At 39.0% G+C, this 27,716-nt stretch overlaps 2 protein-coding genes across 2 annotated transcripts; both read left to right on the top strand.

Moving 5' to 3' along the window:
• The first annotated feature begins 99 nt into the window (after nucleotides 1–99).
• On the top strand, nucleotides 100–10,616 carry LOC139138771 (uncharacterized). The gene is made up of 8 exons (XM_070707293.1): nucleotides 100–337; nucleotides 2,192–2,407; nucleotides 3,887–4,122; nucleotides 5,689–5,858; nucleotides 6,549–6,720; nucleotides 7,632–7,745; nucleotides 8,483–8,644; nucleotides 9,605–10,616. Exons 3-8 carry the CDS (start codon nucleotides 4,020–4,022, stop codon nucleotides 9,679–9,681), a joined length of 798 nt encoding a protein of 265 aa, XP_070563394.1. The 5' UTR covers nucleotides 100–337; nucleotides 2,192–2,407; nucleotides 3,887–4,019; the 3' UTR covers nucleotides 9,682–10,616.
• A 1,912-nt stretch (nucleotides 10,617–12,528) lies between these two features.
• Nucleotides 12,529–26,332, top strand: LOC139138770 (uncharacterized protein YfbL-like). The gene is made up of 8 exons (XM_070707292.1): nucleotides 12,529–12,988; nucleotides 16,381–16,598; nucleotides 17,930–18,164; nucleotides 19,997–20,166; nucleotides 20,446–20,614; nucleotides 21,777–21,875; nucleotides 23,343–23,522; nucleotides 25,230–26,332. Exons 1-8 carry the CDS (start codon nucleotides 12,934–12,936, stop codon nucleotides 25,313–25,315), a joined length of 1,212 nt encoding a protein of 403 aa, XP_070563393.1. The 5' UTR covers nucleotides 12,529–12,933; the 3' UTR covers nucleotides 25,316–26,332.
• Nucleotides 26,333–27,716: the final 1,384 nt, after the last annotated feature.

The raw sequence follows: 27,716 nt of genomic DNA, 5'->3' as shown, positions 1-27,716 counted from the left end.
ATTTCATTTTGTGGGCCAGTCAAAAGTTACCTATGCCCCTTGACATGGGAATATTTCAACATGATATCATAGGTTTAATATGGGCAGGTCAGGGTTCAAAACGTCACGCGCTTGGGCGCCTCCAAAGTTTTTGTTTTCGATGTCGGATGTTCGAACCAGATTGATTTTTGTGATTCGGACCAAGAAGACCCGCCCCAGTCAGCCGATCCGTACGTCATATCCTGGTATCGTCTCCTGATAGCGTCTTGACCAGGTTACGTATACTTGCTAGTCGTCATGTTTTCAAGGTCATTGCTCCGAGTCGTTTTGCTGTACGCATGGACTGTGCTTACATTGTGTAAGTATATTTTATACAAGTGTTGCCAGAAATCTTTCTGTGAGAAAATGTGAAGGGCGCGGCCTTTCAGTCTTGAATTGAACACAGTCTATTCTCAGACTGCTGCAGTTAAAGGTATACAGTCACCTGTAATCTAAATATGCCCATATATGATCAATTGGTATTCAAAATGCCCATATGAGGGCGCTGTTTTTTAAAAGCGGCCACCCGCTTAAAATCTGTGATTAGTTAGATTTTCTCTTTCCATGGTAACTGTGGCAAAATTGGAACAGGTGACAGTATAACTTTAATGGGTTTGTGCCATATAAGAGATTACCCCTGCTTCTGTGAGGGTAGACTATACGCCCATGGTCTGTTACGCGCCGATTACACAGCCGGATTCAGCTATGGTAATATTGTGTGACAGATTTCTAATGTATGCTGGCATGGTCCCTCTGTGCAGGCTACCCAGGCACGCTTTTTTTGAGGTTGCACTGCATAAAATGAAGATTCAAATAAGAGACATAAAGAACATACAAGTGGACGAGTATGCCATGAAAATGACAGTGTGTATTTTGTACAGTGTATCTTAAATGTTGACATAATGTTACAACAGTTCCTCCACGGTGTGAATGTTGGTCTGAACGCCCGTGTCGCCCGCACGCGATGGAATACTAGACATAGGAGTATGACGTAGACCAGGAAACTCAGTATACTGAACAAGTAAGCTATAGAACCGACATCTTTGTGCAAAAAATGAAAGTATTCAGAATAACAGTAAGGTTTAGGTGAAGTTTCACAGGAAATGATGTTCTTTGGAAATAGCTTAACCCATTGAGCGCCAATGTCAATTTTGTCGCCTTTAAAAATATATCCGAGTCATTTTTTTGAAAGATTTTTGCCAAGGTTTTGATAAGAAACTGTAGTCGATAAAATGTGATGATTGTTTGGTTGAAAAACTAACAAAAAACCAAAACAAAACAAAAATAAACAAAACTAACAGAAAATTCAAATACATTTAAGCTACTTCTGAAATGAGTCGGAGCTTGTTTATTGTCTGTTTTTTATTTGAGGTAGCGTGCGTCTCGAAAGTGAAAGCCTTAAAATTTTTCTCAAACTTTCTCTTTCAAAATCAAATCTAAAAATCAGCGGTCACCGCTCAAATTTTGCTACCATAGTAAACAAATTACCTAAAATTTACCGATATTAACAATTCAAAAATGGCTGCAATCCGTGTGTTAGCTCCATCGGGACATACTAAACTTTCGAAAAGAAATTATGACAGTGAAAATTTTATTTACTGCAAGAGCTTCAAAATGTGCACAACCGAGTATCAGATCACAAAGTCGGAACATCTATCCCCGAGATGCATCGGATCCTACTTGATAGTTTTTGATATTTGATAGTTTTGATATTTTTTCAGGGATTTGATATATTATGTAAATTCTGATCACTAAAACGACAATCGAATACCAGTCTGTATTGTTTTTATGATGATGTTATTTCTACAAAACACACCACCTGTTTGCCTTTGGTACGAAGCAAATATGACCCATTTTGTATGATAAATATTATACATATTACCAGACTTAGTATAGATAATCCCTTTATGATTTATTGACGCCATATATCTATTTACACCTGTCATATTATTTACACATATTATCTATTAAGACAAAAAAGATAATCTTGCCAATGTCTGCCTGTAGAATCTAAGCGCAGTCTGAAAGTAGGATAGTTAAACTCAAATTCAGGGTGAAACAATTGACTCAATAAAAATGGTACGACTTGATTCACTCCTGCTTTGTACAGTTTTTCACCTCAAGGATGTACAATTTTGACCAAATTTATGACGTTATATTTTGCGCTCACCAGTGAGCAACAGTCGACATGCCGAGGCTGACGATGACTTGATGGCCATAGCAACACGTCTGCAGACCAGCATTGAAGAGCACTTCTCCACAAATCGCAATCACGGAGTCAACGCGACAAATAAAGACAACACAATCAACTACATCAAGGAAGAACTGGAAGGATATGGTCTCGAGGTTGAATTAATGGGAATTCGCAGGGGAAAACAACGCAGTGCGCGTGAGTAGCCACTCAGTAATGGTTGAATGTTACTTTCGGGGCTGTAAAGCTATATATATATATATATATATATATATATATATATATATATATATATTATATATATATATTATATATATATATATATATATATATATATATTTTTATGTATATCGAAACCAGCCATTTACAACACCTAAATGACTTCGTGACTTACCAATGCGCAAGTACTCAGTATATATCTTACAACCCTTTTCAGAATTAGAGCGCGAAGCCACTGCAGTGAACTGCAATAAAACTGCTTACACTAATTAGTTTCAGCTGTAGCCGTGGCCACTTTGGTGTTGAACAAGGCTACTTGATAAAGACCAAAAAGTCTGCTTGTACAAAGGCAAAACTAGCTCTGTCTGAGGCTCGAGTTGTATATGAGAGTTTACGATTGGCACCCTGTGTTCAAGATTAAGATACAATGTAACATTACCATGCACTGGTCCATGTACAAATCTTTTTTATTTCAACTTTCCCAGACAAACTGTCTGCATGGGACATACAATGTTGTCGACTTCGACAGCTGGCTACAGCTGAAACCAATTAGTGTGAGCAGTTTTATTGCAGTTCACTGCAGTGGCTTCGCGCTCTAATTCTGAAAAGGGTTGTAGTCTGCCAACAGTCCATTGAGTGTTTTCTTTACTGTTATTGATGTTTTCTCTCGCGCATACAGGGGTTGGGAATGCCGCAAGCATAACCTCGAGCTCCCGGCTGGCGGCGCTACGCTTGCGATTCTCTCCCCCTAACCGCGTCATATGTGCGAGAGACTACACCTATAAGAGACGGAAAAGGCACTGTCGACAGTCTATATATGTCTATGCAGACTTTTGTAGTTCCGACTTAAAGAGAGCCCATACCTTGAATGAACGTGGGACCATGGATGTACAGAAATAGATTTTTGTACATCCATGGTGGCACTAACCACAGTCCCTCCACCCACTGTGGACTAACCAAGATTTTAACTTGACCCTTCAAGTGGTCATAAAGGAGTTCACACCTTAGATCTACAATGTACACTTTATCGTGGTTTTCTTGTTGACATAAAGTAGTATTCCGAATGAATTATTTTATGAGTACCATAGATTCTGCCGGCGAATGGGTAATTATTGGAGATATCTTGCCCAAGGTAAACCACCAACTTTATAGACTTCCTCACAGCCACTTGTTCGCTGCGCACCTCTGAGTATCCTCAACCATGTGGTGATGCGCCCTCACCGGTCCTTCTCGCAAGCGAGGCCCACAGACCCCACTGAGCTATAAAAGCGTAGCGGATCTTGGACCGCGTCAAAAGAAAGAAATGAGGGAAATAACTTAGACATGAAAAACATCTGCAATATAGTTTTCGCGACACCTTCCTCGTTTGCCGAAGTGTGGATTATGACCAATCACAAACGCTGCAAACACGAGGTTATCAGTCGTGTATTTACTGTTTTCATCTGCGTACATTTCCAGTACGAAGGAACTAATGTAATCGGTGTTCTTCCTGGAAAAAGAAAAGGCACGGCCGCCGACAACGTGTTGGTGTTGGGGTCGCACTTCGACACTGTCAGGACAAACGCCTGGTGTTAATGACAACGGTTCTGGTATGGCAGTGTTCCTGGAAGCCATTAAACTGGTCACATCTGAAGTGTGCCGTTTCACAAATACCGTTGTGTTCGTAGCCTTTGACCTCGAGGAAACTCAGCCAGGTCAGTGAAAAACTGGTGTGCAGACACCAATCTGTCTTTTCCATTGAATTCACATATAGGCTTTACTTTCAGGGTGTTTTTGCAAACAAATAATATTCATGTTGCAGAAACTGAGAATTATCACTTTGGAACAGCAACAGTGACATTTGCAAATGCGTCAGCGATGAATACTGTCTGAAATTTCAAGCAGATAAAGCATTTCTTTGTAACCATGACGACGTGTGTCAATGTAAGCACGATTACTTGTCCAGGAAAAATGTGATTCCTGTCTCTTTCTTGCTGTCTGCAGTAATTTTGTTCTTGTGAAATGAGTAAAAATAGCTGTATTAAAATGGCGCTTTTCTTTCACTCACGTCTCTTACTGTTGGAATAGTGCCTTTTCTACCTTGTTGATTTTCGAAAAGCAATGAGAAAGAATTCTAGTGCCACACATTTTCTACTTTACCCCTTGACGTATTAATGAAAATTACCGGGTTTGGACGATTTTTCACCACTAGAAAAGCATCTGGTAATATTTTTAGAAAGAAAGCCTGTCTGTAAACTGCTTGGAATACTTCCTAAACCTCGCCTGGCTTGGATCTGAAAGAAACGCAATTTGCAGGGGGTGAGGGGGATTTTCCAGTTTGTGACCAATGTACAGTTGTGAAAAGCTTTCATACTTGTTTATTCATTAAGGTTCGTGTAATAATCACCTCGAAAGTGGAAGACTGAAAATTTTGTTCAAACTTTCCTCAATAAAACTTTCAACCACTCTCTCGCCAAATCAAAAATAAAATCAGAGTCACCGTGCAAATTTTAGTTCTGGAGAAACAAAAAAACAGACATTTGCCGATATTTGAAAGCCAAATTGGCCGCCATCCCTGTACGTTGTTAATATGGGGAAATATAAAATTTTCGATATTTCAAAAAGTGAGATGGTGAAAATGTTTCTTAAATACAAGAGCTTTAAAGTAAGCTCCCAAAAATGGTACATGAGAAAATAATTGTAAAAGGTTAGTAGTCCGAATGGCGAATTCTACCATACGTGTCATACTGCACTTAATTGAATAATACTGCACTGACGGCACGTATGCACAGGTCGATATCGCGGACAATACTGAAGTCTGCAGCCCACTGTAATTTAAACAATACGAATATGAAATTCCATGTCCGTATCACTACGATCGACACACAGAAGATTTTGATAGTGGCTAGGTCTCTCGTGCTGAGATCTCGCGAGACTGAGTCCAGTGTTCCAATCTGTAGCCAAACCTTACCCAATCACCGTACAATAGTGGTGTACCAGTTATGGCCTATGGAATTTCTGACATTTTGCAAGCCTCATCTGCAACATTAGAGATAATATACCATTTTTTCACGTCATGAGACACAATCAGAGATTGTAGCAGACAGAGGTGGCATCTCTCTCAGTCTCGTGCAGCACAGAAAATAGTCAAATTTAATTTAATGTAGCTCCATTTACTTCAGTGCCAAACAATATTTTGTGATCAGCCCTAGAATAACTTTCGTATTAATTTGTTATTGCTCTAATTGCACTCGATTCTTTCTTGCTGAATTAATTACTAGTCGGTCATGGATTGATCGGCAGCGACCACTTTGTACAAGACTGGTTAGCACCTTTCCTCGTCAACGACAATGGGCAAAACAGTACCTTCCAGGGCGCCGTAGTCCTTGAAACCCTCATGAACTTCAATGCAACGGATAACTCGCAAGTACTTCCACTGGGAATGGACTTGGTGAGTATTTAGATGACTTTAAATCACCCAATCGTTCGTGTCTGAACATTGTCATAGCAGCTTGACTATCGATCTTTTCTAACTCCTCAGTGAAGCCGAATATTTGCGTTCGTACATTGAGTATGACAAACATGGGGATACCGAGCTAGGAACACACATTACATGATACATTGCTGTAACATAATATTGCATACATACATACATACATACATACATACATACATACATACATACATACATACATACATACATACATACATACATACATACATACATACATACATACATACATACATACATACATACATACATACATACATACATACATACATACATACATACATACATACATACATTTTATTTTATTTTACGTTGCACAACCACATATTGAATAAATTGCAGACATGCTAATGTATATGTGCATGTGTATATATGTCCGTATGTTTTTATCCAGTCATTTTGTGTATCACATCATATACCCTCGAGAAAAACTCCTCCCGTTTTTCTCGAGGGTCTATGGTTTACGTTTATTTCCATATTTCGGCTAGATGATGGTATTCTGGTTACTAGTTACACGCCTTCAAGATCTGAAGTAATGGGTCCGACTCGAGAAATTCAATCAGTTCAAAGACTCCGAGGCCCTCGGGAACTGATTTTTCATTTCTCTGAATTTGTTCGTTTAACTTCCAGGCCTTTCCAGAGTTATACAATAAGATAGAAGCACGCAACTTCCCAGGCGATTTCGTAACAGTGGTCGGCAGGGCAGAGGATGACGCAACACTGATGTCAGGGTTCACCAATCAGTGGAAAACGCTCGGCCATGATGAATATTTCAATGAGTCTGTGCCGCTTCCATTTACAGGTTGGTATCCGCGACGTCACTCGAGAGAGCTGCGTAATTCCACGTCATGTGTGTGTTGCACCGCCTTTGACCTTGTCTGGATAGTGTAGCTTTGACTTACATGTGCGGTAACCATTCTTTGCAGTCACGAGTCCATTTGTTGCTTCATTTTCTCGAAAGTCATACACTTGAGATTCATTTTAAGATTGTTGCAAATTGTACAAGCATCTCTGTGTTTTCAGACCTGTGTCTGAATTTTGCGGATAATTGGTACAATAAAATCAAAATGGCAAACTTTGTGGCTCATAAAAGATATGAAAAAGACACAGACCCACAAGGTACAAGGGTTCAGAAATCAGGCTAAAGAAATTGGTATAAATCACCGCACGACGCATTATGGATTGCCATCGCCTCTTCAACAACAAGGGAGCCGAAGTCGGTGATTCGCCGTCACCTAAATAACCATGAAAACTGTTATATTAGTTCATTGACTATTTAAGGATGTACGATCGGTAAAATTAAAAGTAATGTCATTTCTCTAAATTGTCAATTTTTGGATTCTCCTTTGTAAGTATTATCAAAATGTGTGATAAAATATAGGGGTCACCGCGCTCGTTTGTGAGATAAATGACCATGAATTTTGCCATTTGTGAGAAAAAATGCTGAGTCAGCATTTTTTCACCAATGCATTTTCTATGGACGAAATAATTCAATGCTGTTTATCTCAAAATTTAGCGCGGTGACCATATAATTTTATTTGGTCAGTATTATTTATTTCTCTAGACTGAGCTTTGTGCAAATTTTCATGAAAATGACATTAGCAGAAATTGATTTTCCAGCAAATTTCAATGTAATCCTATGGGAAGTGACAAATTCCACGCGCGCGTACCGCTCGTACATCCTTAACACATTACTCTTAATATTTGTGACAGGTGTCCCAACTGACGAAGACTACCGTCGATACGGGGATTTCTTTCGAAGTGACCACACGTCGTTTTGGCGTTACGAACCGGATTCATTCAAGGCCATATTCTTGACAGACACAGGTAAGCGAACACGAGCAAAACTAAATATTTCTGTTTGAACAGGACTATGTATAGCTATTAGCACTACTGGAAAGTCGTTACAATCAAGAGAATCGTTAACACACCCTCCGGCGAGACAAGATATCTGATATGGGTATATGTTTATCGCTAAATTTGATGAGTAGTCGCAATTTTTTCGATGATAAACGGTTCAAGCGTTGACCTACTGTCAATCCGTCGATATATTTAATTTGGGTCAAATGTTTCTATTTCTAGTCACTTTAATAAGTTACCAAGCCATTTTGGTAATATTAATTTTGTTTTTATCTTTGAGCTGTGTGGACTCTTGCTAAGGTTACGACTTTTTGGTCAGCGTATTCACAGGAAATAGCTTAATTTTGTTGTTGTTGTAGTATTCAACGGCAAATTCAATTTACAGTCTCAGAAATTGCTCTTTAAATAGTACCAATGGCTTATCCAGTAATGTAGACAATTCAACATATTGAAAACAAATTTAATTTACCGTTTCAATTTGCTTTTTTGTTAATAATTATTTAAATTGTATATTATCTATATGGTCGCATGGTAGCCGGCCGGGGGAGGGCGGTGGTTGTTAAACGAGGGCTGAACACAATACATATATGTGGGGACAATATGCAAGTATAATAATGGCGATATTGGGGGAAGAAAGGTGGTTTCCCCGTCTGGTTCGGAAAGTTCCGTGATCCGCTTTCTTTGACTTCTCGTGTTTCTCTCAGCCAACTTTCGAGGAGATATGATAGAATGCTACCACCAAGAGTGCGACGACGTGGATTCTATCTCGGACGAGAAAATGTTGTTCTTGGCCAAGACAACGCGCAGTGTGGCCAACATGATTAAAGAACTCGGAGTCGATAACCTCGAAGACACGTGCATATCAGGTGACGTAAAGTTATCAGTGACATTTTAAGACGAGACTTTTTGTTCTACTTTATCGCTGTATTTCAAAAAGAGACCCATGGAAACCAATTCCTCTTGCAGCCGATAAATTACACAACTACATTAATGTCGCATACGAAGAAAATACATACAAAGTCGGGTAAATGTAAATTACAAGTATCACGTGATTTGGTAAGCGATACAATTCCAGGTTTACAAAACGAGGCATCTAAAAATGTCAAATGAAGATTTACAAAGATAGAAACAGTTCTCACATATCATAACCCAGTGGCAGCGTTTTAGAAATTTTCAGACAGGCTTACATAAAAAGTATCTTGAAATGTGACACGAAGAAATTGTTCTCTGATGTCTCTAACCTAGCCCTGTCCTAGCACAGTGACACGCGTCTCTCATGCAAAGAAACTTGACCGTACGACTGGCTGTATTGACAGATATTTTGCGGCTAGAGTGTCTAATTTCTGACCACCAACTCTTATGATGTCATTGTGAGAATAAAATAAACGCAAATCACATGAAGTGTCGTGCATCCAAACAGGGCATGATACAAAATAGAATGAATACAAATCTTAATTAAACCTAATCATTGGCCTTCGCGATTGGCGGGAGACATTGAAATTCACACGAGTAAGTATGTGACGAAAACCTTAATTGCCGTTAACGTATAAAATTGTACAAAACACTGCACTCACTACAGCAATGAGAGGGTACAATGATACAACAAAAGCTCAAAAGTCTCCCAACATGGAGGATTATTTGTTTCGAACAAAGAAGAACTCCGATGAACTTCATCCTTATACGTTCTATGCAGTAGTTTACCGCAATCACGTGACAATTCAGACCTGCTACCTTCTCATTGGCTTCACCTCTAGTACAGCTAGCATGCAGGTTAGGCATCAAAACACATTTGCTCGTTCATTCGTTTGCTTCTCTTCGTACTCTAGGGTCTACCGAGCAACGTTTGACGCCCCTTGTGTTCTTTGGAGGTCTCTGGTTTATCACTGTGATCATAATCAAATAAAGAACGCCAAGAAGGAATGATTTGCAGCCATCACCACCAGTACTATTGTCTCTACGATATCTAGCGTCGTTCCACCAAGTTTTGACTTTCATATTTCAGAACTGCCAACATTATGCGGCAATTTTTGTACTCAAAAACCTTCAATATTCTGTTTTATTTGTTGACTTTCTCATCATCATCATCATCATCATCATCATCATCATCATCGTCATCATCATCATCATCATCATCATCATCATCATCATCATCATCATCATCATCATCATCATCATCATCATCATCAACACAACAACAACAACAACAACAACAACAACATCATCAACAACAACAACAACGATGCGACAACGACTAAGCAGTAGCAACAACAACAACAACAACAACACATGTTCGACAACAACACATCTATCGCTTTCCGTAATCACTCAATCACTATCTCAAACGTTGGACACCGTACACGAATTCTCTTACCCAACGGATTATCCCCTTTAAAACGTTCACGTCATACCAATGCCATTTTGTTCCGCTAATCAATCTACATTCACGTCATTGCACTTCTGATCGTGTACTATTTATCTATCACTATGCATTTCAAAGGACAGTCAATACTATATTTCTTACACTAATTGATTGACAGTAATTTTTCACATATTTCAGTTCACTAGTATTTTGAAATCCTACAGACTTTCCCATCGCTCTTTTCCGCTTTCGCGGTTGTTTCAAATAAAAAACAGTAAAGTTAGTGGTCAAATGAATTATGCTGTAGACAAAGATAATCCGTGAGACAATCCGACCGCAACTCGCAATGCGAACGGAAACATTTTTGTATGTACTCGGAAAGGGATGTACAGTTTTTGCATTTGTGGTTTTAGTTATGTTTTACATATCTTCATTTCACGAATATTTTTGGCAAATAAAATTAATCAATCAGACAATAATTCAGATAGTTGATCATCGATCAGAAGCTTGAATAGTACAGCTGTTGTTTCAAAGTGAATTATTTACCGATGATCGAACCTGAACACAAGAGAGGGTGTGTGCCTTGAGCCGTTGAAAGTCCTACATTTTGCATTGTTGCTCGCCAACCGGAGGACGAAAAGGCAATGAGACAGAGAGGCAGAGAGACAGGGACTTGAACATTGAGGTAGACAGACAAAAAAAAACAGCACCAAGAAACTACGGCAATGGGAAGGTAGCAGAAGAGGGAAGATACATTTAGGGAAGTTTATAGATAGGAAGGTAGCTAGACTATATGTCGAGAGACAGGGAAATAAAGAGACAAAAGTAGGAGGAGAGACAAAGATTGAGAGGCAGACTCGAGAGATAGCGAGATATTAGGTTGGGAGGCATAGAGTCGGGGACGAGGTTAGGGAGACAGGGAGATAAGGAGGCAAAGGTGGGAGGCAGATAGAAAAAGAGATCGGTATAGGTAGGGAGACAAGCGAGGCATAGAGACAGGGCGGTAGAGTGACCAAGGGAGACTGGGAGAGATATAGGCAGTTACAGAGAGATGTGGAAACAGAAGACAGAGGATAGAGAGGATGGAACTAGGGAGAGACTCAGAGATAGGGAGACAAAAGAGTATATATGTGGGAAAATTGGGAGACTGGCAGGCGAAAAGACAACGAGAGAGAAACGATTTGTTTGTGGATAATAGTATAAACCAAAGATGCTCGCTATATATATTATACGCAAGCTGTACCCCAATCACACTTTTCGGTGTAAGTGCACTCGCTCGTTTTCAAGAAAGCTGTATTAATTGCCAAATTTAAATACATAAACAAAGAGAGATGTATTGTTATTCAAACTGTGCCTACTCATACCGCAAACAAGTACGAGAAGCGTCCTGTTTATGAAAAAGTGTAGAAATTTGAGGCCTAATAAAAACCACTACCAATTTAAACCCTAACACGGTTGGCATTAAAGTTAACTAGTCATAGGGTGCCCCCTGATCCTACTTTGAACAGGAAGTTTGGGATGTGAAGATAAGATTGGAAAGATAGTCAGTACGAATAGCAAACAAACATCTGAAATAGTTCCTGATCTTTCGCTGTTAAAAGGACTATTATACTCGGTGTCTATTTTTAAATACTAACAAATACCTTCTCGTCATTACTCACGAATTCAACGAACAGTTGGCCGTATACGGTACGCATGTCGAATAAACGCTTGCTGCACCCTTTGCACTGATTTTTGAAGTTGTTTTTAACGACAATACTCCATTAGAATATATCCCACACATTTAACGCAGATATACCGAGAACCGTGTCGTCAGATTCTCAATCTGTCCTGTCGGTTGACAGTGACGCATGCGGTCACTCTTCAGGCACACGTTGAAGATTCGATCAAGTATTGCCGATTTCTGGCTAATAAAAAATTGCTACGACGTCGTTCCCTGACATGTAACTTCCTTAAGGTAGTATGCACCTCGAAAGTGAAAGACTTAAACTTTTGCTCTAACTTTCCTCAAGGAATCGTTCAATCATTCTCTTTCAAAATCAAGATTAAAAATAGGGGGTCACCGTGCAAATTTTGGTACTAGAGAAACAAATTACCCAAGATTTACCGATATTAGAAATTCAAAATGGCCGCCATCCCTGTGTTAACTCTATGGAGAAAAATAAAAATTTTCGAATTTCGAAAAACTAAGCCGGTGAAAAGTTTTTTCTCACCACATGTGGTATATCAGAAGAAAATTGTAAAAGTTTGAGAGTCCGAATGTCTGTCCCCGAGGTGCGTTCTACCTTAAACTGCATCTCCAGTTTGGTTTGTTGTAAATTCTCAGGACGTCAATACATATGAAAAGGGGTAGCAGCCTTGTAAGGTGACGGGTCTTAATGGGGAGCAGACAGCAGAAGGAAGCCCGCCAAAAAGGAACTGTAATGACCTACAATGATATCATTGAAAGTTGATAATCTCTAAATTTCCTTCTTCCTCTGCGTGCATTCTGCAACGATGTATTTGACCTGAGAGTTTTTATTCATCGCCTACCCTGGATTATTGTGAAAAAGGTCAGCTACTGAAATTTAATGTCACATTTAAACCCCCACTGATGATTGACACTATAGTTTTGGAGTCTCTTCTCGCAGGGGAAGTGTCACATTACATGATAACCGGATAATGAATCAGAATTTGCCTTTCCTGTTTTCGTCGGTGGGATAGTCTATAATAATTGGGTTTTGACCGAACTCCACTTCAGACTAGTACAGCTCGCTCCTGAAGGGTCCAGCCGAGAACTTACAAGAAGCTGCAGCGATGATCGCAACGTCAGCCCTCGCCGTGCTGCACATTTGGGCCGCAGTGCACTTGCGTGAGTAAAACTGATTTTATACGTGTTTCACGCAATTCGGGAATGTTTCTGCTACAGTTAATATGTGACCGAGAGATTTCCCGGACGTGAAATGAGTTTCTCATTAAATTTTGTCGCGTTTATTTTGAAAATTGTTAATGCTCCGTCCGCTGGGCATCACCGAATGCAGGGAATTTTGCGAATTAGCCTTTTAAGCTTACATTTTGTTTCATATAAATGTAACTCATGGTGATCAAAAACCTATTTTAAGTGCTAACACGATCATGTCACTTTAGTTTCGTATAACTATAGGCAGTAGTAATGATGGTTTTCATATTTTAAGCGTTCACGAGAAAAACTTGATGTTGACACTGCTTGGTCATCGGATACTTAGGAGAGAACCACGCTTGTTAATAATTATTTTCTGGCATAAGAGAGACAGAGAGAGAGAGAGAGAGAGAGAGAGAGAGAGAGAGAGAGAGAGAGAGAGAGAGATACAAGCAGCCCTTCCTGAATACATGGAAATCATTTTTCATAGTGTTAGTCACATTTTACAGCTTACCGGAGTCAAATTGAAAGGTGATAAGCTTAAGTTTTTAAATCCTGCACTTTGCTGTTCGCCTATGCGATGACCATTCGAGATCTTCCACAATGAATTTATTTCTTCAAATTGCTCTTTAGCACCCAAATTAAACTGACGTGTGACTGCAGTGTATCTTATGTACATGTAAGGAGCGGTTTCACTTCTGTTACCAACGCAAATTAAATTAAGGCTTATGCGCCACGTATTCAGATTTTAGATCTCTCGAAATCTAACAACTCGTTTCTAGTCGACAATTTGTTTTGGACTTACTTTTTGAGTCATAGAATAGAAAAATAAGTTTTCACAGCCTTGTTAATGTGAGAATAGCAAATCAATTTTTATCATAGCTTTGACACAGAGAAGGCTGTTCATCTTAAAGCAAATATTAGTAAGTTTGAGGTGATTTACGCTTCTAACAGGTTCAGTGAAATAGAGAATTCTTCCAGTTTTCTAGAGCAAACGCAAATTTAAAGATCCATTAGCTGTAACTTTGGCCATTTCTTTAGTTTGTTTGTTCTGTGTATCATCTGCAGTTTCTGGTTTGAATCCCTTAATCATGGAGAAATTCCTAATATTTAGCTCATAAATATACCCTATATGAGTATAATCTGCATTGTTATTGTACAAATTTTGTATTCAGGTCCGGACTTGAATACATTTATCAACAATAACAATGGTCATTTCACATATACAGGCTGTGTTGGCAAGCAGGACACCGGGCATTGGTCATGATGATCGAATTATAGTAAAATTCTGTAGTTGATACATTAAAACAGAGTAGTGAAAAATTAGTCAAAAGTTACAGCTAATGTCCCTTCAGGGATGGACCATTAGACCTTGGGAGGGGGATGGTAAATTTCTATTTTTTTTTCCAATTGAGATTAACTGTGCAAATTTTTTTTCAGAGTAAATTTTCAGATTTATAATTTTTTTTAGTTCGTCGCTGTCTGATGATAAAGAGGGCAAAGATGTGGTGCAAAGCACCACAAGCACCACAAGGGGGTGTCCCCCTCCTGCCGTTGGAGTTTTTGAAAAATAGAGATTAAAATGGTGTTATTTGGTGGCACTTGGGGAGTATTTTTGCAGGGGAAGGTCAGGAGGGGGGTGCCCCCCTCCTGCCGTTGAAGCTTTTGAAAAATAGAGATTAAAATGGTGTTATTTGGTGGCACTTGGGGAGCATTTTTTCAGATTACACATCTTCCTCTGAAACATGGTCTTCTTGCTCCTCAGTAGCTTCCTATAGTTTTGAAATTGACTATTTTGGTTTCTGGCTTCTCTTTCTACTGCGTGGTGAAATGCCTACATTCACCCTACCAAACATCATGCATATCTCATGATTTACAATTGATTTTGACAAGCTGAGAAGCTGTTTGCAAAATATAGTGAAATTTGCATATTTGTGTTTTTAGAGCAATTGTTGCCCTTTTTTGATCAAAACATCTATTTCTCTGTAGCAGCATGTCAGATTGATTGGATGTGTATAGATGCGGTGAAATTTCAATATTTGTCTTTTTAGGGCAATTTATGCCATTCATGGTCAAAAAATCTGTATTCTCTGAAAGGGCTTGTCCAATTTCTTTGAAATTTGCTACATAAGTCCCTTAAGATTTGTTTAAATCATGCTCTTTTTTTGTGGTGGAAAAATTATTCAGATAATTGTCATTCAGCATTTGCTACACACAAACGATTATTCATGCAGATTTTTTCAGTATTTGCTATCGAGAAACTTTCAAAGGTCAACTCTTTTGTGTATTTTTGTGTTGGGATTTGTTGGATAGATGGCATTCTACGTAGTGTATTGATGAATGTTAAAAAATGTGTTGCTGTTGTTTTTTGAGAAAAGAGGATTGAAAATGCCTTTTTAAAAGCAAAATAATACATAATGACTTGATATGTCGTTTTATCATTATTGACGTGTTTCTACTTGTTCACCCATTCTTGCATTCATCATTGCAATAAAATGCTGGGAAAAAATGAACCTGATGTGGCCTGCATCTGTTTACCTTGATCTTAAATGGCAAATACAACTTTCTGTCTTGACAACCATACCATAGTTTCAATGTTTTACCCAGTGTACCTGCTTGGTTTGTACGCAGGAAACAAGTAGAAAACAGGCTTTATAATTTTATAATTTTCAAGTGATCAGAATACAAAAGTCCTGAAAAGATAAGATAATCACAACTTTCAGTATGAGGGATACAGTCACTCTAAATGTATAAATTAAAATTAAAAATGTTCCCGGAGGATGTACTAAAAATACAGAAAGTTGCTTCCTGTCGGCAAAATCTAAAAAAATCCAGATTTTAAAGACTTTTGCAGATTTTTTTTTACGCATTTGTCTTCTTATTTTTTTTTATTTTGCAAACTAGTTTGAAGATTTTTTTTTCCTAACTTTCTGCTCTGAATTTTTTTTTCTGTTTTTGACCACCCCCGTCCCAAGATCAAATGGTCCATCCCTTAACAGACGTGTCCCATATTTTATTTCAAGGGTATTAAACCTAATCCGTTTTTCTGCAACTGGTTTCAGCTTGCCTTTTTTATGCAACAGGGTACTTTGGGATCTGAGAATTCAAATAATTTATCAACCTGTGTTGCATAACACTAATCGGTTCCATTTAATCAAAATTCAACATTGATATTCAGATCAGAAATCCAATTTTTTCTTTGTCCCGATGGCCAGCCTGTGATTTCAGTCACGGGAAAGTGAGTCAAAAGAACACAATGTCAACCGATTGTTCTTATTTCCTGTCTCCGCACTGCATGCGTGCCGTCTGCATCACTGTCCGAACCTCGGCCTCGCACTTACACCCTCCGCTGTTTGATGTTTTAGTCGACAGTTTCCAGCTCGTCGGTGCAGCAAATTCCAACGACACTTTGGCAGCTGACCTGAGGACGATACTGGAAGACCACTTTTCGGACTGCCGAAATCACGAGGTTGTACCCAAGAACAAAAACAACACAATCAAGTACATCGCTGAGGCCTTTACAGGGTATGGGTTGGAAGTTGAGCTTCATAAATTTACAGTTCAAGGCTACGCAGCAGAGAAGGTTTGTACTTAAGTTCTGTCGCGTTGAAAACAGGAGCTAGTCTTGCTTCGAATGATAGAAAGACATTAAGTGTTGGCGCTTGCTGTTGTGATTGAAACAGGATGTTTGTACCCAAGGGAACCTCTCAGATTGACGCAGAAGTTCAAAAGGTGAAATTTGTTCGTTTAGGAGCGCGAGTGCACTTTCGCAATCCCCATTGGTGACCCTTGGATTTTGTAACACTAAAAAACTGCGAACTGCTTTACGACTTGAGCCAATTTTGCACTGTATTCACAGCTGCGTATATGTCACTCCCAAACAATCGGTGCAGGAACTTTCGTAGCCTCAATTCTGTGACAAATTATTTCCCATAGCATTAGTTCACCTCAGCAAGCTTTACTTTCATTCCTAGCGTTGTTATTCTCGTCACATTGCCTGTTGGTGAAACACCCAGACTGATCGATGAGGTGCATGCGCAATTGAGTCTCCTTATCCTCCGACAAAGTTCATGTCCAAGAGCGAGCGAGAAGAAACCTTATGGACTTTTGTTCGGGAGGGAAATGGGGGAGTGGGTTTGATCTAAATGAACGAATATCATTTGCTGAATTGACTGCAAAATCTAAGACAGTATCCTCTTGGTTCGTTTATTGCCTGTGACAGAACAGGATTGTATATGATGGATACATAATTTTTATGAATTTAAACAACAGGGTGCTAGTTCTAAAGAACTCGTGGTAGGTGTTGTTTACGTTGTTTGCATATAAACAAATTTATGCCGGCTTGCTTGATCATGATCAAGGCGCAGTAAACATCTGGATGACATCAGATGTACTTTGTTGAAGTGGCTAACAGAGAAACATTATCCTTAACATGCCACGAATTCGCACATCGCCTTGGTTTGTTGTGTAGTTCATCACTTAATTAAATTTTGAATTTAGTCATAGAATTCCTGCGTAAAACAATAAAAATTTGGCTTCGACATATAATTGCCTTGACAATCCGCTATTACAATCCGTTGTTAGCCCTCTTGCATATGCATTGGTGGCCTCGAAACGCAAATACTTCAAAGAGACGAATCCATATTTTTAAGTTAAGTTTCAAGGTCGGTAAGGTATTTCTTCAATAAGATATTAAAATGGTATTTGTTAATAAGACAAATGTGATCACAACATCACAGATGTAGTTGATTTAGTATAACATACTCTCCAGCAACAGAAGATATTATTGTTGATAACTACAAGATAAATTCAATGAATAAATAATGAGTTTATTAATGCATCATGCAATAGAAATCATCATTGATTCTTTGAAGACACTAATATAGGGCATGTCATTTCTTCTCACCCTTGCAGTATGTGGGCACCAACGTGATAGGAATACTCAACGGCGAAAGACGAGGGACGGCCAACGACAACGTGTTCGTCGTGGGGGCGCACTTCGATACTGTTGCCACCTCTCCAGGTGTCGATGACAACGGTTCAGGTATGGCGGCGTTGATCGAAGCAGTAAAATTGGTGACTTCTGAAGTTTGTCTCTTCAACAACACCGTCGTGTTCGTAGCTTTTGACCTCTCGGAAGACCAGGTCGGTAAGTATGTTCACAAGCTTACAATAATGTTTACTTTCTCTGCGCAAATTATCACGATATGCAAAAGCCTATTGTCAATATCACTTTTTGAACAACAACAACAACAACAACAACAACAACAACAAAGAAACACAAAACAAAAACAAGAGGTAAACAGAAAGTGAATTTTACTGGCGTCAAGATAACCCTCTCACATGTTATCAGCTTCGCTCCGTTATAAGGGTAAAACATAGCGGTTTCAATTCTTCCGAGGCACGCTCCGCAACAGTGGTGGGTGTATACAAACGACTCAAAAATTTGCCTTGCTTAGTTATAATCACGAGAACAGTATCCAGCAGGCCAGTACAGGGCGCGGAATCATTGATCTCTCGCGAGGAAGTTAAAACACCCAGTAAAGGTCGCCTGTTTGACTTGTCAATGTACTATTGCCCCCAATCCCTGGCCTGGACTTTCACCCATCGGACATTTACCCCAGCCCCGAAATGATTGTTGAAAATGACGGCGCAGTGAATGACCAGGCGGATGCCATCCCAACAGGGTGTATTTGCTAAATCTCAGTAATCGAACTCACTCATTATAAAATTGCTGTCGACACATTGGGCTTTGATGACCTCAGTATTTTGTTTTGTTGTGTTATTTTACTTGATTACGATGCGCTGCAAATAAAAGAAATTCACTGCCACTGACGTTCCTCCAGTACCAGAATTTGCACGGTGACCCTATAGGTTTTAAATCTTTATTTTGAAAGGGGAGTGGTTTCAAGTTTCTGCAGCGAAAGTTTCAGCTAAAGTTAGAGACTTTCAATTTCGGAGCGCATATTACATCAACTGCATAAACAGCGAGTCCCGTATTTGGATAATGAATACAATGAGTCCATCGTCGCTTTTGACGTTATAGAAGTGATGCATACAGGAAGTCGTGGGTCCAGGACTCCCCTTTGGCGTGGAAGTTTTGGAAGTGGTGTGCGCGTAGGCGGATTGTTACATATGAACGAAGTGCAAGGTCACTGGCCCTATATGTTCAGTTTTTGTCGTCTTCAAAAATAGTTCGGAGGAATTAGCCTGTTGTCAAAAAGAGCTGTTCCCCACTTTACCATTGGAATCGGATTATTATACATATCTATCTATCTATCTATCTATCTATCTATCTATCTATCTATCTATCTATCTATCTATCTATCTATCTTATTACACACATTACATCAAATACAAAGTAATTATATCTGTTACTTAAGTTTCATGCATTAATCTTCAAACTAGTTTTTCCTTATGATGTTTCATTATATCAATGATTGGGGCGTACCACTGTACCACTGTACTATAGTTCTAGGAGGTGTTGAAATTCGATAAACAATATTTGTTTTGATGACGACAAAACGCGCACCTAGCTACTCTAACATAAACAAGCGATGCAAATGTTTTTTTTTCAGAAAAGCTACACAATATAACCAATGCTGACAAATCTACGCCTGTTAACAAACGCGCTGAGTTGGATTCAAAATGTCGTCTGCTGGAAACCACCAGTGATATTATTGCAAATCATTTTTCGTTCCATCTATCCTGACAATAATGGAGATACGCAACACAAAACACAAGAACGAAGGAGATATCACAAAATGTGGTTTCATTCTATTGTGTCACAATTTTGGTAATTAAGGCCCTTTCTTGAGCTATTAATTAAAAGATTCATCGCCAGAGGAAAGCTCTTCGCACTTAACATACGGTGAACTTCAGCAGTCCCGTATCTTTTTTCCTAGCATTGATCCAAAAGTAAAAGTTTAAAACGTACATAAAACTAAAACTACTCTTTTCAACTCCTTTCTCAAATATCAGACGGCAGCGACAACAGGATTGGAAGTGCTGCTTTCGTCAGTGAGTGGCTCGTGCGCTTCCTGGATGTCAAAGGAGCAAACAGTACGTTTGGGGGCGCTGTTATCCTGGAGAGCCTCATGAATTATGACAGTGAGGAAAACAGTCAAACCCTTCCAGCGGGAGCATTCTTCGTAAGTGAAGCGCTAGCTTTTTCGTTGCTTTTATGGTCGTGGGTCACCGAGGGAGGATGGACGACAAAACAGATTTAAGTTGTTTGTAGGAAAATGCAGAAACTTTGCCAAACTCTGGAAGTTGTTGCTGTTTGGAGATGCATGTAAGAATATTTTCCGACATACAACGCACTCGATGGTCTCAATCAAAGGAGGAGACGTTTGCAAGTACAGTTCAAATAAGCCTCAGAGTTTAGAACAAACTCATAAAATAAAGAGCTATCAATTTTATCTTCCCAGTTGCTTCGAGACTTTAGTCAAAGATTACAGGCGAGAAAAAAGAGAGGCGATTTCATCGCCGTTGTCGGCAGGGAAGCAGACGCTGATCTGATCTCGGGATTTAGTGAACAGTGGGACCAGCTTGAAACCAATCACTTTATGTATGAACCGATAATTCTGAGCTCTTCAGGTTTGTAAATATGAAATTTTACTCAGTTTAAAAAACTACTTAAATTATTTCACACATGTATGGATTGATGTGTGTATTTATCTATGTATGTTTTTTATTCAATCCCTCATCCTACAAGCATTGCCCAATTACAGGATGAGGTACCCATTACTCAATACCTGATAGTGCAATGAGGAGTAAAGTGCCTAGCTCAAGGGCACAACACCGTGCTAGAGTCTCGAACTCATCATCCTCCAACAGCGAGTCCGTTACTCTGGACTTACAGTGTCTCGAACTCATCATTCTCCCAGTCTGATAGTGAGACTGGTAACGTAACCACTGCCTCACGGTGCTTCCCTAAAAGATAATATATTAACAGACTATAAGCAAGAATTATGTCTTTTACCCCGGATACATGTATGTATCTATGCATCTATCTATCTATCTATCTATCTATCTATCTATCTATCTATCTATCTATCTATCTATCTATCTATCTATCTATCTATCTATCTATCTATCTATCTATCTATCTATCTATCTATCTATCTATCTATCTATCTATCTATCTATCTATCTATCTATCTATCTATCCATCCATCCAACTATCCATCTATCCATCTATCTATCTATCCATCTATCTATATAGCCATCCATCCAACCAACCACCACCCTACCCAACCTACCCATCCACCCACCCACCCATGCATGCATGCATCCATGCATGCATGCATGCATGCATGCATGCATGCATGCATACATACATGCATACATACATACATACATACATACATACATACATACATACATACATACATACATACATACATACATACATACATACATACATACATACATACATATGTAACATACATAAATACATACATACATACATCCATCCATACATACATACATACATACATACATACATACATACATACATACATAACGTATCGTACCTATACTGTATTCATATATACACTTCATACGAACATTCATTGTGCACAAATCTTATGGCAGTACGTTAGCTACCAACTCAAGCCATAGTCATCTGTGCGACACTTTGTCGTTATCATGTTACTTGTATACGTGCATAGAGGAACAGGCGCTTTTCGATAATAGTGTATCGAAACCTCTATAGTCACTAAGTTTTTTCTAATTGTTGGTTTCGTTTGTGTTTAAGCCCTGACAGGTCATTCGCCATTGGGAGCTGCCTTTGAAGGCGACCATGAATCATTTTGGCAGCGGAATAACTTGAGAGCGATTCTCTTGACAGACACAGGTAAGTTAGTGATATTAAGTGACGGTACTCTCTATTTATATATAAATATCTAGATCACTTTCTGCTTGTTTTAAATTATATGATTTTCTAACTATAGCGTGGGTTGGCTTTAACGCTGTTCATATAATGGCTTGGGTCTTGGACAAACATTGTTCAACATAACGGCCGAGCTCTTAGACAATCATTCAATTGTGATAAAAGTTAAGTTATAAATAATACACATGTCAGCTTTAGGTAGCATGCGCCCCGGGGACAGATATTCAGGCAATCAAACTCTAACAACTCTTTTTCAGTCTACCACTTATGGGGGCTCATTTTAAAACTCTTGGAGTAAGAAAAAGCTTTTCACCGGCATAGTTTTGTGAAAATTGGAAATTTAATTTTCTTAGAGATGACACAGACATGGCGGCTATGTTGACTTTGGTAAATATTGGCCAATAATAATAATAATAAAGGATATTTATTGTGCGCCTAATCTCGCAGAGCTCTAGGCGCATGGCTACAAAAGAACTCTCATCAGGTGTGAGATTTAAAAAGGTGTGTTTTAAGAGTAGAACGAAATGATGCTAAAGATTGAGTATGACGGAGATTTGCAGGTAAACTATTCCAAGTCGTACGACCAGTATAAGAAAATGATCTTTCGCCGAAGCTTTTCGTGACAGCACGAGGTACTTTGAGTACGCGAGTATCAAAGGAAGAACGCAACTGTCTTGAGGGACAGTACTGTTGAAGAAGGTCTGTAAGGTATTGCGGCCCAGATCCAATAAATGAATTGAAACAGATTACTGAAAGTTTGTATTGTATGCGAGATGTAATTGGTAACCAATGTAGCGAACACAAAAGAGGTTGGACGGAGTCCGATTTCTTGACCTTATACACTAGTCGTGCAGCAGCATTTTGCACTCTCTGCAACTTTTGGAGTAAATATTTGGGACAACCAGCTAAAAGAGAGTTACAATAGTCCAGGCGCGAAAGTACAAGTGCGCAGATTAAAGTTTTGGTGGCTTCCACAGTGAGTAAGTGACGAATTGAACTAATATGTCGGAGGTGGATGTAGGCGACTCTACAAATATTTTTCTAGTACTGAACTTGGTACGGTAACCCGTGATTTCTATTTTTTTTATTTTGAAAACAGAATGGTTGAACGGTTGCTTGACGAAAGTTTGAGCAAAAGTTTGAGTCTTTCATTTCCGAGGCGCGAAGTTCCTTAATACCTCCGAAAGGAAAACAATGATCGACAGGGCTATTTTGTGCAAAATAGGTCAGACATCAGTCGTATTTGGAATAGCTGTAACACAGCTTTGGGGAGTATTCAGTTTCTGTAACTTTGACGGAAACAACAGATAACCTTGCAGGCCTTGCATGTTCAAATTTAGCGGGGAAATACATTCCGTAGTTGCCAGTCACCGATACCGTAGCTGCATGCTCACTCATTCCTCACAACGTAAAATCACATATCTCTTACAGGCGGACTTCGTAATGCGAAAGGTTGCTACCATAAACAGTGCGATGATGTGAACTCCATTACAGAAGAGAAGTTGGCGTTTCTAGCCAAGACCACACGAAGCGTGGCAAATATGATCAAAGAGTTTGGCAAAGTTTTAGAGTGGGAGTGTTCACAAGCCGCCACAGGTCACCTCGTATCCGGTAAGACACTGCACATATGTACTTTTACTATAGCATCCAATGTCTCGTCAGGAGGGAGATGCCACAAACTATCTTCGATGACAAACTCTTATCTATCTCGATTGAACCGTAATCTACGAGATGAAATGAAACAAATCAAATTAGCGCATTGTCATTTCTGATCACTTATGGATCACGTTTATTATAAAAAATCTATTCCTTAGAAAGAGGTGATATGTATTCTTCGAACACGAACCATATCCGTAACCCAAACCTGAAGTGGTTGGTGGTAAAGGTCAAAGGGTAACAGTCTCGATAGCCTAACTTTTGATCTACAACGAACAAGAGTGAAGATTATCAGAAACAATCATTTTGCATGAAAGCGGGAGCCCATAGCGATGTACTCTATAATCTTAATCATTCCCTAGGTAACGAGGGATTAATGCGAAACGTTATCCGTGTTGAGTTATCTGCCATATTGCTCAGTGTAATGATTTCAGGGGAAAACGAGTTATTAGGATAAAAAATATGTTCGTCGAGTACCCTAGCATAGAGATTGAGGCGGCGAGAACTTTTTCTCGAATAACCCCTCCCCCCACCCCTTCCCCCCCCGATGATGGATGCTGGTAAACAAAGCAAACAAAAAGTGTTGTTTTCAATGAATTCATTCACTTTGTACTGAAAAGAGAAAGCATTTCGTGTTAAAGTGTTTGATTGAAAGGAATTAATAGCTACAAATTTTGATATTTTGCCAGTACGTTTCTTCAGATCTGTATCTGGTTTAATGAGCTACTACCCTAACAGGAAACGTCACTGTGTTTTGCCTTTTCGTAATATCAAAAATACATGGTCCCGCAGTATTTGCATAAAATCACTCAATGAACAACTTACGACTGTACATATCTGCAAAAGTTTCAAAAATTACCGCTTTGCTCAATGCAAGCAGATGATTTTGTTAGTGACCCCTAGCCAAAATCAATTTTTCCTGTTCCAGCTGGTTTTCCTGTGACAAATAATTATTGCCAAAATGTAAGGGAATATCTATATCAACGGCACCGCCAATTGAGATTTCCTCTCAAAAGCTTGGATGAGGTCCAAAAAATTTTCAACCATACATGGAACTTGATCTTTCTGTGCAGACCGTAAAATGTTTCACTGAATGTTTGATCTTGTCTTGCTGCGAGCAGAGTTGAGGTTGTGCACAGACCGGTATAACACACACAAAGTACTTTTCCTATCAAACAAACTTCATGAAATAAGCTCAAAGAGAGCGAATTTGTACTTTTAATCCATTCTCCATCATACTCTGAATTTAATGTTCTGTGGCGAGTTTGGCCAGTGTGTAGAAAGGGTTCAGGGAGCAGATTTGACATTTTGAAGATGATATTAATATAGTTATCATTAAGGAGACTGCCTGCTCTTTGGAACTACAAGAGAATGCTTCAAGCGAGTGAGACGTCTTCATCTTACTCATGCAAGTAACAGTTTGTCGTATTTCACCCATGGACTCCGTGACGGGAGACAAGCCGAATAAAATTCCGCTGAAATAAAATACTGAAAACAACTACTTCACAGAATTTAAAAAAAAATCAAATTGGCAAATTTAAAGTAAAACCGGCGATGTTTGGGCACACTTTATTTTGTCTGGCCTCAGTGTACGAACTTCAGATGTTGATAAATATTATTCGATTTACATTATTCAAAATGCCTCTTTTTTCATTGTGAAAGGTGCTTCTGGACCAAGACCCACGTGGTTGACTCAGGCATCATTTGGGATATTGTCGGCCATCTTGATGACATTGTATGGCCGATAAACGTCAAGGGTGAAGACTCACAATACGCAGTCCTACAGAGGTTTCCATTTACGCTTTCAACGCATCGCACCGCATCTTGACAGAATACTGCTCTAGCTGTCGGAATTATACTAACTTCAACTTCAATCCAAAAGTTAGGAGAATTTCGAATACGCAAAGTATTTCCTCCGTTTTAATACTCGAGAGAATTTGAACCATGAGAAGACAAAATCAGAAATACTGAAACCGCTTTACCCTTTCAAAGTAAATTTTCAGAAAAGAGCTATTTTTTGTACAGTCATTTATTTCATTGATGCGAAGTATTCAATCTTTATCGCGCTATCCATTATTCCGAGTTTAAACCTGTTTGCGCTGCTACCAGGCACTTGCATAGGATAAACGTTAGATGCCAACTTTTACATCACATTAGTTTACCAAAAGTGCAATATTCTAAATCATGGGATCATGGCTACAACTATTCAATTTAGCTTGGTCTTAAAATCAAAATATATCCAATAGAATCATAACTTTGGAATTCTACTGCTGCGTCATTTGCAAGAATCAGACAACTTAAGTGGTCCTATTAGCCCTCTTCGGTCATGATTTGAATAAACAATTTTACGTGAACTTGTTTGATGATGCGCACAAGTTCAAGTGGAACGCCACTTTTAGTTTAGAACTTTTCTCCACTCACATATACAGTGGTGCAGCGTCGACTTCTCTACAAAGACGGTGAACACCGCAAAATGTAAATACGTTCAAAAAAATCAAAGCATGGCGAATTCCGAACAGCTTTCGTTTGGCCACCACCGTCACTACAATTATCCTCGACAAGTGGAAATCGTACTAAATCATGGTCCCTGGAACAATGTATCATAGTATCTGAACTTGTTTTGTTGCTAGGCAACGACAACGATAATATTCATGCCGAAAGATGTCTTTAGACAGTCTACGTCACAATGTGAAATTTGTGTTTACTTATAATCGAAGAGAATTTGCAAATATGGATATAAAAGCCACTATTTTATATTATACAGATGTTTTGTGTTTTGTGTCATTTTATCTATCCCCCGATACTGATGCAATGTCATTGCGTACTTTGTTTATGCAAACTTTGTTTATACAAACACTTTCCAAGGAATGCTCGGCTTGAACTTGATGTTAACGAAGAAAAGGGCAAAAGAATAGGGCTTCTATGTTTGTATTTTTTTAAAATATGAGCAACAGCATATCTAGCGAACTCGATACTGGCAGTTTTAGCTTTTATTTAAATTAGCTTGGCGTCGCACATTTTGTCACAATACATCGCAGAGGTACACATCCATCAAAAAGGCAAGCGTGATGTCATTTTGTTAGGAATCGCTAAGTTTTGTGAAGTACTTAAGTAATTTTACAAAGTTGACTGTCTCAGTTGAGAAATTACCCCATTGAGGACGAAGAGATGTAAGTAAATAAGGGCCAAGAACCCCTAAAATATTTTTTAACTTTTGGATGTTTACATATTCAGACAGTTTATACGGCAATATGAAAGGACAGGAGGCTCTTTGGACATGCTTTGATGTAGACGTAATGGTTTGAAATGATCCGTTTCTTGTCAATTACCAGAATAAGTGTATGATTGGTTGTTGCTCGCTGAAAATTTGATGTACATGTATCCGTTAGCGGTAAAAGACACGTCCACCAGGTTTGCTTAGGGACCGTCTCAGACTGTCGCATAAGTTCAAAAAGCGAAATTCATTCGTTTACGGGTTAGGAGATATGGCCTCCATTCAATTACTGAACTTCACTTTCGCACTTTTATTTTGTGATTACAAGTTCTCTTTACATGGTGTGTAAAACTAAACAAAAACTACGCACTCGTACGAACAAATTTTGCTGTAACTATTTCCAACTCGTTCATGTCATGCTGACAGTGGTTAGTGCTCAAATTTAATCGATTTCTAGACGGTGTTATGTAGTCAGGGGAAGCATATTTTTCAGTAGCTATAGCAAAATGCTCCCAGGCAGACATCGACATTTCGCATTTTTGAACTTTCGTTTAGGGGAGGGGGAGGGGATTTAGATATAAACGAAGGAATTTCGTGTCTTGAACTTATGCGGCAATCTGAGACGGTCCCTTAAGCATTGACGTCAGTAGCACTGTTCAAGTATTAGGGGCCGTCGATCAGAGAAGCTGTAGCACTAACGTTATTCGTTAGTTTGAATGTCGATCCCAGCCCTCAGAACGAAACTCCTCACGCGAAGTTGGTTTCAGCATTAGTTCAAACTGTCTTCCACGCACACGCAGCTAGATGTTTGTACTATTAAACCGAAAAGAGCGGTTTGCCCAAGAATGGGAGTGATTTTCTTCATGGCAGGACACAACACGTGCAAACCGCGGGAAGATAAATCAGAAAGTGTCCGTCTACCAAGTATCAATGCA

The sequence above is a fragment of the Ptychodera flava genome, chromosome 8 (genome assembly GCF_041260155.1).
Source record: "Ptychodera flava strain L36383 chromosome 8, AS_Pfla_20210202, whole genome shotgun sequence".
Classification (NCBI taxonomy): domain Eukaryota; kingdom Metazoa; phylum Hemichordata; class Enteropneusta; family Ptychoderidae; genus Ptychodera; species Ptychodera flava.
Note: the sequence above shows the minus strand (reverse complement) of the source record. Positions and strands in the feature narration are given on the sequence as shown.